Source organism: Polypterus senegalus, chromosome 7 (assembly GCF_016835505.1).
Source record: "Polypterus senegalus isolate Bchr_013 chromosome 7, ASM1683550v1, whole genome shotgun sequence".
NCBI lineage: Eukaryota > Metazoa > Chordata > Cladistia > Polypteriformes > Polypteridae > Polypterus > Polypterus senegalus.
Window position 1 is genome coordinate 5,076,041 of NC_053160.1, and position 14,115 is coordinate 5,090,155.

At 43.0% G+C, this 14,115-nt stretch overlaps 1 protein-coding gene across 3 annotated transcripts in view; it reads right to left on the reverse strand.

The window, feature by feature from the left end:
* LOC120532289 (ADAMTS-like protein 1) overlaps positions 1-14,115 on the reverse strand; it is a 447,743-nt gene that overhangs the window by 263,044 nt on the left and 170,584 nt on the right. The window contains exon 1 of one of the 3 annotated variants that reach the window (XM_039758168.1): positions 3,494-3,670. The exons of the other annotated variants lie outside the window; for them this stretch is intronic. Within the exon in view, the coding sequence (XP_039614102.1) occupies positions 3,494-3,556 (63 nt within the window). The 5' untranslated portion in view covers positions 3,557-3,670. Of the gene's footprint in view, positions 1-3,493; positions 3,671-14,115 lie in introns of those variants that run through there. 3 annotated transcript variants of the gene reach the window in all.

Sequence of the window (14,115 nt, forward strand, 5' to 3'; positions counted from 1 at the left end):
TGACCCACTTTAATCCTTTAGACAGACACCTTCAGTGACTCAGTTCATACAGATGATGTGAGATGATTTGTGCCAGTCTTGCCTACAGAAATCTCCATAAAGTGATTTTGGAAGTGTGTGGCATAAAATGAAGTGGCGCCCTATCTGAAAGCACAACTGGCATTAAAGATGCCCACCGCAAGCTCACGTCTTCATTGTTCTGCAGTCTGTGTGTCCTGACCTGTCATTTTTAAACTTGGGGCATCAAAAGTGGCAAAGGTGTGATTATGCCAGGAAAACATAAGAGGTGATGTAAAACACACTTGACTGGCATTTTTGTACCAAACTGTGCAGTGATTCAATTTGCTGTGAAAGGCACTATATAAGAAAGATCTGAACTAATAACATGCTTAAGCCAATTCAATTAAATGTCCTTTCCCTGATGGTAAGGGTTATGCAAATTCTTAAAAAATGATGGCAGGTTTGTGCCAACTGATGCCATGGCCTAATAAAAAAACACGACCAGATCAAGGGTCCTCCTCATTTTTTGAACAATGACTTAAATTAATCACCATTGCCTCTTTACTGATTTGGAGTCCAGAGCCATTGCTAGTGTTCCCCATAAAGCTCTGAAGAATGCCAGCTGTGCCAGTTGTTACCATTCTCTAACACATAAGCAGCTAAATAATTATTCTCCTCATTGTTTGCCCATATGCCTTATATTCAGCTCCTAAGCATCTATAAAGATTCAGAAGATTCATAGTCTACAGCCATCACTAGCATACCCTTAAAGGGTTCAAAGAATGCCAAGTGATGCCAGTCCCAAGAAAACAGGCAACTAAATCAAATATTCTCATTTCCGGCCCATATACTCTAAACGGATCCCCAAATGCCCCTTTACACATTTAGAGAACACAGCTAGCAGTAGCATTCAACTAAAAGATCTGAAGCATGCCAGCCTCTATGCTCTATGTCAGCCTGATGCCATCCTCTAAAATAAAAAGAGCGACTAGATCGTGCATCCTCTTTTTTGCCCATGTAACCTAAACGGATCCCAAAAGCAACTTTACTGATTCAGAGTCCACAACCGTTGCTTGTGTCCCCCACAAAGGTTTAAGAATGCCAGCTGTACCCGGTGATGCCAACCTCATATTCAAAGGCAACTAGATCAATCATTCTCTATATTTTTGCCCTTGTGACTTAAATGAATCTTCAAAGCTTCTATACAGATTCAGTGTGCACAGCCATCATTAGCATTCCCCTAAAAGGTCTGAACAATGCCAACTGTGCCAGCTGATGCCATCCCCTAATACAAAGACAACTAGATCAAGTTTCATCCTTATTTCCTGTCTGTATTACCTAAACCAATTTCCCAAAGCCCCTTTCCAAATCTACTGTAAGTCCACAGCCAGCACTAGCATTCCCTTAAAAGGTCTGAAGTATGCCAGTTGATGCCACCCCCCAATAAAGAGCGTAAACTAGGTCAGATATTCGTATTTTTTGCCAATGAAACCTAAATGGATCCCAAAATCCTTCTTACCGATTTGGAGTCAGCACTTTTACTCCCGTCTAATACTAAGGCACCTGGATCAACCTCCCTGTTCTTTTTTTTGCCCATATGATTTACATGAATCCCCAAAGCCTCTTTACAGATTCAGAGTCAACAGCTAGCACTGGCATTCCCCATAAAAGTTTGAAGAATGTCAGGTGTGCCAGCTAATGCCTTCCTAAACTATAACTAAATCACATGTACTCATTTCTTGCCCTTATAATCTAAATTAACTCCCAAAGCTTCTTTACTGATTCACAGAGCAAGGCAGATTGTACCCCATAAAGGTCTGAAGAATGCCAGCTGATGCCATCTCCTAATACAAAGACAGCTACAGTAGATCAAATATTCTCCTGATGTCTTGCTCATGTAGCCTAAATGGATTCCCCAAATCCTCATTAAAGATTCAAAGTCCACAGAGAGCATTAGCATCCCTTTAAATGGCCTGAACAATGCCAACTGTGCCAGCTTAAGCCTTTCTCTAATAAAAAGTACAACTAGATCACATATTCTCATTTCTTCTTCATGTAACCTAAATGGATCCCTAAAGTTTCTTTATTGATTCAGAGTTTAGAGCAAGCGCTAGCATTCCACATACAGGTTTGAAGAATGCCAACTGATGCCATCCCCTAAGAAAAGAATGGCAGTTAGATCAACCATCCTGCTCATTTTTGCTCATATGACTTACTTGAATTGGCAAAGCCTCTTTATAAAGTCAAAGTCTACAGTCAGCCCTGGAATTCTTCTAAAAGGTCTGAAGTATGCCAGCTAATGCCATCGCCTAACACAAAGACAACTAGATCAATAATTCTGCTCATCCTTTACCCATGTAACCTAAATGGATCCCAAACACCCCCACAGGCAGCACTAGTACTCCCATAAAAGTTTGAAGTATGCCAGCTGATGCCATACCCCAATACGAGGGCAATTAGACCAACCGTCCTCCTTCTTTTTTTGCCAGCATTACCTACATGGATCGTTGAAGTCTCTTTACAGAGCCGTCACTGGTATCTGGTTTCCCCCTAAAGTTCTAAGGTATGCCACCTGTGCCACCTGAGTCCATTCTCTAATACTAAGACAACTGGATTAGGTATCATCCTGATATCCTCATATCCTCCATCACCCTTTTTATTGTTTTTCCCATATGACTTAAGTAAATCCCCAATTCCTCTTTACAGAGTGCACAGCTATCACTAGCATTCCCTAAAGGTCTGAGGTGTGCCACCTTTGCCAGCTGAATCCATTCTCCAATACAAAGACAACAAGATTTAGTATCCTTGTCATATGCTGGCTGTATAACATAAATGGAACCCCAAAACCTCTTTACAGATTCAGAGTCCATGGCTAGCACTAGCATTCCCAATAAAAGATTGAAGAATGCCAGGAGTACCAGCTGATGCCATCCTCTAATTAAATGTGCAACTAGATCACATATTCTCAGTCTTTGCCCATATAACCTAAACAGATCCCCAAAGCCTCTTTACAGGTTCAGAGTCCAAAGTCAGCACTAGTATTTCTATAAAAGTTTGAAGAATGCCAGCTGATGCCATCCTCTAACACAAAGGCAACTACATGTACCACTTTACTCGTTCTGTTTTTTTTTTACCGGTATGACTAACATGAATCATTAAAGCCTCTTCAGAGTCAACAGCCATCATTGGCATTTCCCTAAAAGTCTGAGGTATGCCACCTGTGCCAGTTGAGGCTATTTTTCTAATACCAAGACAAAAAGACCCTTACATATTGCCCGTATAACCTAGATGGATCCACAAGGTCCCCAAGTCCACAGCCGATGCTAGTGCCCCCCTAAAAGTTTGAAGAATGCCGGCTGATGCCATCCTCCAATACAAAGGCAACATGGTCAATCGTATTGTTTTGCCCATATGACTTACATGAATCCCTAAAGCCTCTTTACAGAGTCCACAGCCGCCCCTAAAAGATCTGAGCAGTTTTCAAGTACATTACCAGTGATAGAAATGCCAGGAGCAGTAAGAGCGTGCCAGGTGCAGGCGGGCGACAGCAGTCCATGCCGGGGGACTCTTCTCGGTGCTGGAAGTTTCGCAGTAAGTCCCGTGAGCGGCGACGTGAGCTTCCCCGGGTTCTGCCGTTCCTCTCTCCTCCTCGCTGTCACTCGCAGCTCTGCGCTCACATTTTCGGCGCCGATCACTTTCATTGCGTCCGACTCGAGTTTCCTGAGGGTGGGGGCGTGAAATGGAATCTGAGGGCTCCCGCCGGCGGGCCAATCGCGCTGCAGCGGAGAGGAAAGACAAAGGGGCTGGCTGGCTGGCTGGCCGTGCTTCACAGCTGCCACGGCGCTGGCCTCGGACCCACAGCTCGGCGTCCGGCAGGGAAAAACAAACTCAGACCCTGCTCTTGGGGGGTTGGGGGGGTCGGGGGTCTACATAGAAGCCGCTTTGCAGCCTTTTCTTTTTTTCTCAATAATATTTACTCTTAACGGAGCGGCAGTTAATTGTTGCGAAAAGACACCCACGCTGTGAAAGCTTTCAGCGGCTCGTCTGGCCACACGTAGGGAAGTGACTTTCCAGTTGGAACCGAGACGAGCCTCGTAAAACACTCTGTTCACATAACGACCCTCACACACTCGGCTGTGCGCGGACCCGACGGGCTGCCGAAGGGGGCTCTGATGTCCTCAATTACAGCGTGAAGACACGTGGACCTCGAAGGCTGGGAGCTGCGGACCAGACGTCAAAAAACGGGCTCGGGGACTAGTGGCCAGAAGCGGATTTGAGAAAAATGCGACTATACTGGGCAAAATGTAAAAAAATGCCATCATAAAAACTTTTTAGTGAACAATAGTGGAAAAAAATATCTATAAAAATTCACGATAAATTAAAAAAAAAATCCATACACACAAATCCTTATGTCGGACGATTCCTTTTTAGATACTACAACATAGAAAAACGTCATCCAAGTTCACAGGATTCTTCACCCATCCCTAAATGTGGACAAAGCTAATGCCAGGAACCAATTGTTTCATCAATACTGGAGCACCACAAGGAAAAGACCTGTCACCTTCTCACTTCGCTGTGAAATATAACAGCAGGTCAAGTCACTAGGAGGAACCCTCAGATGATTCTGCACTTATGGGGGGTGAGAAAAGGGAGAGGAGTCAGACGGAGAACTTAGAGAATTGTCTGCAACTGAACATCAGCAAAACCAAAGAACTGCTTATTGACTTTCACTACACCAAAGAGCCTCTACATCTGGTCACTATTCAAGAAGTGGATGTAGACAGGGGTCCACTACTACAAGTACTTGGGGGGGTCTATATCACTGACAGGTTGGACTGGTCTCATAACACAGAGGGACTATAGAAGAAAGGGCAGAGCAGGGTCTTTCTTTAGGAGACTGCACTGCTTTAATGTGGGAAGTGACCTCCTTTACATCTTCTACAACTCTGTGATGGTGTGCTGGTGACATTACTTCAAAGGAGGAACACTGAATCAACAAGTTAATGATAAGGGCAGGCCCAGTTATGGAAAACACTCTGGACCCCCTGGAGTTGGCAGAAGAGGAGAGGAAGAAAACAAAACTGAGTCCGATTATGAACAACGCTGCGCATCTTCTCACTGACATACCGCCACTGAGGACTTTCAGCCAGAGGATCATTCAACAAAAGTGGGTCAAGAGACACAACTGGGGGGCCCTTTATACCAACAGCAATATGCCTGTATAGTGCCTGGCTGGGACTGGCACTGACAAGTCAGAAGTTTGATTCATTTTCAATGTTTTTCCTTTTTAGTCATTCTGGTGTGTGTTCAGACCACAGTGTTTGTGTCTATTTAGTTATGAATTATATAGTGCCTTTCCTATCTATCTATCTATCTATCTATCTATCTATCTATCTATCTATCTATCATATAGTGCCTTTCCTATCTATCTATCTATCTATCATATAGTGCCTTTCCTATCTATCTATCTATCTATCTATCTATCTATGTATGTATTATATAGTGCCTTTCCTATCTATCTATCATATAGTGCCTGGCTGGGACTGGGACTGACAAGTCAGAAGTTTGATTCATTTTCAATGTTTTTCCTTTTTAGTCATTCTGGTGTGTGTTCAGACCACAGTGTTTGTGTCTATTTAGTTATGAATTATATAGTGCCTTTCCTATCTATCTATCTATCTATCTATCTATCTATCTATCTATCTATCTATCTATCTATCTATCTATCTATCTATCTATCTATCTATCATATAGTGCCTTTCCTATCTATCTATTATATAGTGCCTTTCCTATCTATCTATCTATCTATCTATCTATCTATCTATCTATCTATCTATCTATCTATCTATCTATCATATAGTGCCTTATCTATCTATCTATCTATCTATTATATAGTGCCTTTCATATCTATCTATCTATCTATCATTTAGTGCCTTTCATATCTATCTATCTATCTATCTATCACATAGTGCCTTTTAGACACACCTCTTTACTGCATGCTGCAGCAAGCCCCTCCTTCAAGTAGCCCTCTGGAATGGAGTGTGGCTGAAGGGGCGGGGCTACTGGAATAAAAACTGGCCAATTAAAGCTGCTCTTGAGTGCTGCTACTGACCTGATATTTTTTGAGCGACTCATTTAACTGAATTCTTTTGATTCATTTGTCAGATTAGATGCTGCCCCCCCCACCCCCCATTGACTGAGTGACAAATACACACTGACCAGTCACATCATTAGTAACACCTGCCTGACATCGTGTAGTTCGCCCTTGGAGTTTGACCCATCAAGGTATATGGACTCCATAAGACCTCTGAAGGTGCCCTTTGTGGTTTTAATCAGCAGCAGATCCTTGGAAGTCCTGTAAGCTGTGAGGTGGTACCTCCATGGATCGGACTTGTGTTTCCAGCACAGCCCACAGACGCTCGATCGGATTGAGATCTGTGGAATTTGGAGGCCAAGCCAATACCTTGAACTTTTTTGTTATGTTCCTCAAACTATTCCCGAACAATTTTTGCTGTGTGGCAGGGCACATTATCTTGCTGGAAGAGGCCACAGCCATCAGGGAATACCGCTGCCTTGAAGGGGTACATGTGGTCTCCAACAATCTGTAGGTAGGTAGTACGTGTCAAAGGGGCTTCCCTTCTTCGTATATTGCATCCTGATGCCATCTCTTGCCCAAGTTAACGACACACACACCCAGATGATGCACACAATTCAGCACACCAGGGCACCTTCTCCCATTGCTCCATGCTTTAGTTCCGATGCTCATGTGCCCATTGTAGGTGTATTTGGTAGTGGGCACTGGGCACTCTAACTGGTCTGCAGCTCTGTTTCCCCCTGCATACTACACTGCAATGCACTGTGTGCTCTGTCACCTTGTCTCTTATAGCAATGTGTGCTCCAGTAGCTCTTCAGAGGGATCAGACCAGATGGGCTTGCCTTAGCTCCCCCATGTAACCATGACCCTATCGCCATGTCACATGTTGTTCATTTCTTGGACCACTTTTAATAGATATTGACCACCACACAAGATCTGCCATTTTGGAGATGTTCTGAGGCAGTCGTTCAGCCATCTCAATTTGGCCCTCCTCAGAGTCTCTCAGACCCTTACGCTTGCCCACATCACTTTCAATAACTGACTGTTCACTTGCTGCTTGGCATACGTCACCAATGGGCAGGTGTCATTGTCACAAGATAATCCGAGTTATTCACTTTACCTGGCAGCCCCACTATAACACATTTACATTTATGACTGCCCATTTGTTTGGTTCATCATTACTTTCCTAGTCAGTAGGTGGCAGTGTTGGTTCAATGTTGCAAACCAAACATTTTCACCTGATTACCTGTTCAAACAATATCACACCGTTATTAGTAGTATTATTGCACCCATAAATCCACATTAAAACCCATTTATTTCAATTCAGGGTCACATTGTTATTTAATGAAAATGACACTAACTCTAAATCATATTATTATTATTATTATTATTATTATTATTGTTGTTGTTCTTGTTGTTCTTGTTGTTGAAACAGTGCTGACTCCTGCATTGGCCTTGGGGCGAGTCACCACCACTATGAGCTGGCATTCATTCCATTATTCAAATGAGGAGCTTCAGTACCAGCTGCAGGGGACCCTAGAAAAAGGGTAAGTCTGCCATGGGTACACAGTCACTTATTAGTGTGGCTAAAGCGAGAAGTGAGAATTCATTTGGTTGGCACTAGCAAGTATCATGTAGCTGTACGTTATTATTATTATTATTATTATTATTATTATTATTATTGCAACAGTGCTGACTTTTGCATCTATCTGGGATGATGGCAGTGATTAGTCACCAAAAGAATAAGGCAGCACTCTGTATTCATTTGAGCAGAATCAGTGCCAGCTGCAGGGGAGCCTATAAAAACAACAAGCCTAACAAAGTCACATTGTCATTGAAGCAAGCTGGCCTCCTAAGGACTATAAGTGCCTAAGAGAGTGATGAGAACTGAGAACATTAGAACATTAGAACACCCTAGACGAGAACAGGCCATTCAGCCCAACAAAGCTCGCCAGTCCTATCCACTTATTTCCTCCAAGAAAACATCAAGTCGAGTTTTGAAAGTCCCTAATGTCTTACTGTCTACCACACTACTTGGTCGCTTATTCCAAGTGTCTATCGTTCGTTGTGTAAAGAAAAACTTCCTAACAATTTGTGCGAAATTTACCCTTCAAAAGTTTCCAACTGTGTCCCCGTGTACTTGATCAACTCATTTTAAAATAACAGTCTCGATCCACTGTACTAATTCCCTTCATAATTTTAAACACTTCAATGATGTCACCTCTTAATCTTCTTTTGATTAAACTGATAATTCAACCCCTGTAGCCCTGGAATCAGCCTAGTCGCTCGTCTTTGGACCTTTTCTAGTGCTGCTATGTCCTTTTTGTATGCTTTTTATGCTTAGCCTTTGACCGTGGGCCAGAGTGACTTGTTTGCTCGACAAAAAAATGATAAAGAGAATCCATTGGTGCTGTACTGGGCACTGCTATACTGGTGGCAGAAGTGGGATAAGTCACAGCCCAGCAGTCTGACTTGGTGTGCCAGAGAAAGGCAAAATTGATCTGCTGGGAAATTCTGAGGGGTATTTGAAGAGTCACATCTATATACATCTATATATTTATCTTTCTGTTATGTATAAAATTCCAATAACATCTACCCATCTTATATACTGCCTTCCACATCTCTCTGTTGATCTACCTGACAATTGTATACTGCTTTTCACATCTATCTCTTTAATTATATAATGTCTTCAATTTCTATATATGTGTTGTAGTGCCTTTCACACCTACATATCTTTCTCTTTTAATTACATTGTGACTTATCTATCTAACTATCTATCATATAGTGATTTTCACTCTATCTATCTATTATATAGTGCCTTTCACTCAATCTATCTATCTATCTATCATATAGTGCCATTCTATCTATCTATCTATCTATCTATCATATAGTGCCTTTCACTCTATCTATCTATTATATAGTGCCTTTCACTCTATCTATCTATCTATCTATCTATCATATAGTGCCTTTCACTCTAAATATCTATCTATTATATAGTGCCATTCTATCTATCTATCTATCTAAAACAAAGTCTGCCTGCTTCAGTGTACCGCCTTCTGATAAACAGGCCCGTCCACAGACAGAGAGGCTGATATTTTGATATCATCGCCCAGCTGATTGGACGCCAATCTAAATTCCTGGCATTCCTTGTTGCAGCCAAGACGGAGTTCACTTGTAAATTCCTTCACATCTGTCATCCACTGCACTGTTTACTTGAATTCCACACCTTCCTGTTTCCTGTTTGCACCAGACTTTGACATCGGGTCGGCCCAAACGGCTCCTGCCATACTGGTGTGCACCCTTGTTCTGTTTTTTTTTTTTTTAACACTTTTAAGGCCTTCATCTAAACAAAAAAAGAAAGAAATGACCTCAATAAAACAAACTGGAAATTGAACAAAATGTCCACCTGTCAAAGCTGAAAGCATTACTTCTTTACTAAATAGCACCCTCTTCAGGACAAAGGAGCAACTGTCACCTGCATTGGCCTAAGGCACTGAAGCCGCATGAATCAGCAGAGCCCAATATTACAGACTGTGGGCAAACGTGGGCACCGCAGTAGACCTCAATACAGGAAAGGTAGAGACTGGTATGGATTGGCACCCCCAACTCCATTTTATGTAGTGCTTATTACTTTTCCTCTGCTCCCTTGTCATGTTTATGATTACATTTTTAATTTTTTTTTTTGTAATTTTGCCCTGGTCCCTTTACCCCTCATTTACGCATTTATAGTGTCATTACTTGTACAGACTACCATTAAATTTTTACTTCCTGGTGATAATCATCAAGCTACATGTTAACATCATTAGTAAGTAGAACTACCTGACCTGAAATTTTTGCCTGCCTTAGCTGAGCCCATCCTAATAAATCCACTCAACATAAATTGCAAATACATTATGAAAAGGAGAAGAAGAGCTGCTAGTCAAGCATAGTGGCAGATGGCTGGCCAAGGCCATATAGTACTGTATAGTGGCAGTCAACTGGGTGGAGTTAGGAGCCTGACTGTATAATAGGATGGGAGGGGCTGTGTGTTTGAGTGTCATACAAATGGGCGGATCAAGATGCCTGACTGTCCAAGAGGTGGGGCAGACCATCGGGTTGAGTAGCTGATGGTTTACATGTCTAACTGTTCAATAGGCTGGGTGGAACTGTGTGTTTCAAAGGCAGGCAGCTGGGCGGGGTTAGATACCTGACTGTACAATAAACTGGGCGGAGCTATGTGCTTCAGATGCAGGCAGCTGGGCGAGGTTAAATACCTGGCTGTACAATAGACTGGGCGGAGCTATGTGCTTCAGATGCAGGCAGCTGGGCGGGGTTAAATACCTGGCTGTACAATAGACTGGGCAGAGCTATGTGCTTCAGATGCAGGCAGCTGGGCGGGGCTAAATACCTGGCTGTACAATAGACTGGGCGGAGCTATATTTTTCCGAAGCAGGTGACTGGGTAGGGTTAAATGTACAATAGACCGGATGAAGCTATGTGCTTCAAAGGCAGGCAGCTTGGCGGGGTTAGATGCCTGGCTGTACAATAGACTGGGTGGAGCTATTTATTTAAATGGAAGATGGCTGGACATGTTAGATGCTTGATTATCAAATAGGCTGGGTGGAGCTATGTGCTTGAGTGGCAAGATGACTAAATGGGGTGAGATGCCTGACTGTACAATAGACTGGGCGGAGCTATGTGCTTCAGATGCAGGCAGCTGGGCGGGGTTAGATACCTGGTTGTACAATAGACTGGGCGGAGCTATGTGCTTCAGAAGCAGGTGACTGAGCGGGATTAAATGTCTGACTGTACAATAGACTGGGCGGAGCTATATGTTTTAAAGGCAGGCAGCTGGGTTTAAGAACATTCATGTCAGTCAGAATGCCCAGAGGGGGTGGGTGGTCTTCTGGCCTTGGAACCCCTGCAGATTTGTTTTAGTTTTTTCTGTCCTCCCAGCTATCTGACCTTATCTTTTTTTGTTATTTATTCTTTAATATTATTTCCTAATCTTTTTTTCATGTAACTTTCTCTTTAACATCATGTAGAGCACTTTGAGCTACATTGTTTGTATGGATATGTGCTATAGAAATAAATGTTGTCTGTACAACAAGCTGGGTGGAGCTATATATTTAAATGGCAGCTGGCTGGGCGGTGTGAGCAGCTTGATTATCAAATAGGCTGGGTGGAGCTATGTGTCTGAGTGGCAAGACAGCTAAATGGGGTGAGATGCCTGACTATACAAGAGGCTGGACGAAGCTGATGTTTGAGTGGCATGTGGATGGGCAGAGTCAAATGTCTGACTGTCCAATTGGCTGGGCAGGGCTATACGTGTGAAAGTCAGAAAGCCGGGGTTAGTTGCCTGATTCCCGACAAGCCCCTGCAGGGAAACGAGGACAGTCAAGTTCATAGGCTAATCAACATGCAACACATCATCATCAAGATAGATGTGCAAGGCACTATATAACAGATAGGAAAACCACTATACAATAGAGATATGAAAGGCACTATACAGTAGATCATCTTAAAGGGCCCTTATTGTCAGGTGTGAAGTCTGCAGGGAAATTCTTAATTGCATGGCCTAATGAGGGTGCAACATTTCAGCAAGACAGATATGCAAGGCACTATATAATAGATACACAAAGCAGTATACAACAGAGAAATCTGAAAGGCACTATATAGTAGACAGCATTATAGAGACCTTATTTTAACCTGTAACCCATTGCTACTTTCCGTCGTCATGATTAGTGAATAGATTATCACACCTTGAGAGTGAAAACTTGTCTTTTGCTTTTTGTTTCTTTGGCTAATTTTATTTTACCACTAGAACTATGAATCACTGCCTGTGTGTGTGCAAGCTGAATACAAAGGTCCAAGGTCCACTCCAAGTTAAACCTTGTATTTACTGCCACTGGTGGGGGTGGGGGGTGCTGGCATAATATTTAGGGCTGTAACCCCCCGTTTTTCCACTTTTATTTGATCCCCCAGTTTTTTGGGTCCCCTGAATGGACGTACAGCAAGTAAGCCCTTGCTATGTAATGTCGCCCTCTACAGGCTCTTTTGCTTTCTGCAGCTGTTTTTGTCAGGTATCCGAGACAAAGCGAGCAGAGAAAACGGAATGAAGTTGAACTTCTGTGAATCAGACCACCGTACTCGGATGCCCTCGAGTTCTCAGCTGCATGTTGTTCAATACTGAACGGTTTCTTTTGTTCTGTAGTGGAATTCCCAGCAGTAACACGCAGGCGAGGCTGACCTATCTGGCGCTAGGACCCCAAGCGACTCAGCCGTCCCGCTTTGACCTGCCAGCCATTCTTACGCTCCCTCTCCGCTGAGCCGTTGCCTTGACACGGGGACAGCCTTAACCGGCGTAGTCCAAAGCAGAGTCGCTGACCTCTTTGGCAACAATTAAAGTTAATGAGTCGCACAAGTGTGTTTGTGTCCCCCGGCTCGGCCTCTCAGCCCCTCAGTCCTGCGCTTTGATCACATTTTCAAACCTCAGCCATTTTCTCTAATTGAATTTTATTCCCAGGGCCGCTTTAACACATTTCTCACAGATGAGAAGAAAAAAGGAGGAGGAGGAGGAGAAGGAGAGCCGAGGTCAGTCAGTGCCTTCGGGCGGGCGGCCGGCCAGCGGGAAAAGTCAAACCCGAGAAGAGCCGAAAGGAATGACGGGGCGAGGCTGCCGACTGGCCATCTGCCCGCTCACCTGCGCCCTCTACTGGCTCGAGACGTGGCAGGAACGCTACGCATGTGTGTCACAGGCTTCAATACTCCTGGAGCTTAAAAGGTGCCGGCTGTGGACAAGACGAGACCAGAGAGGATTTGTTAAAAAGTCACTTTCTGACCGGAAGCACCGAACTGGACCACAAGGTGGGAGGAAAGCAAAATAAGGGGAAAAACTCCTGTAGACCAAAGTCAGCTGGTCACCCTGCTCTTCTCTGTCCAGTCTGAGCAGACAGCGAGCAGGTGACCAGGCATGATGGTACAACCCTGGGCATGGCGATCCATTGTAGGGTCACACAGAGGCACGGCGGTTTCAATGACGTGACATTGTTTCTTCGGGTCCGTGTCGCTCAGGGCGTCTTGTGGCTGACGGGGAAAAATGGGGGCTCAGTGGGCGACGCCTGAGCAGCAGAATAAACAAGAGTGGCTTGAGCTCTCACCTGGATATAGCGCCTTTCATTTGTGCCTGTCTAGATTGAATAGCTCCTTTTTTATCTATTGATTTGGTGTCTTTCAAAATTATAGATTACTATTATAGAGTGAATTTGATTCTTATTATTTAGGAACATATATATCTGTGCCTTTTATATCTGTCTAGAATATACTGTCATTTATAGTTATCTGTTTTACTGTATACTGTATACTTGTCAGTCTAGTATATACATAGGCCCTTTCATATCTATTTATTGTCTGTAATACCTACCCATAAATCTACTGTATAGTGCCTTTCATATATTTATTCCCATTCTATAGTGTCTTTTATGTCACTCTATTCCTAATATATGATTATGGTTACATCAGTTTATTCGTATTATATAGCGTCTTTCACATCTATCAATCAATCAACTATCTAGTGCCTGTCATATCTAACTATATCTAGCATATATTGCCTTTAATAGTTATCTATCTATTATATAGTGCCTTTCACTATCTATCTATCTATCTATCTATAGTATCCTGCCTACTATAATAAAATTCAAATCTATCTACTGTATCTATCTGTCAGATTTTGCACAGGAGCCCCTGCAGGACACAAGTTTTTGTAAGCTGACAAATATAGTGCCTTTCATATCTATCATTCTCTCTATTTATTATATAGTGCCTTTCATATCTATCTATCTATCTATCTATCTATCTATCTATGGTATCCTGCCTACTATACCAAAATTCAAATCTACAGTCATATGAAAAAGTCTGGGACCCCCTCTCAGCCTGTGTAATAATCGACTCTCCTTTCAACAGTAAAGATCACAGTGGTATGTCTGTCATTTCCTAGAAACATCTGAGTACTGCGGTGTTTTCAAAGATTTTTAGTGACGCGG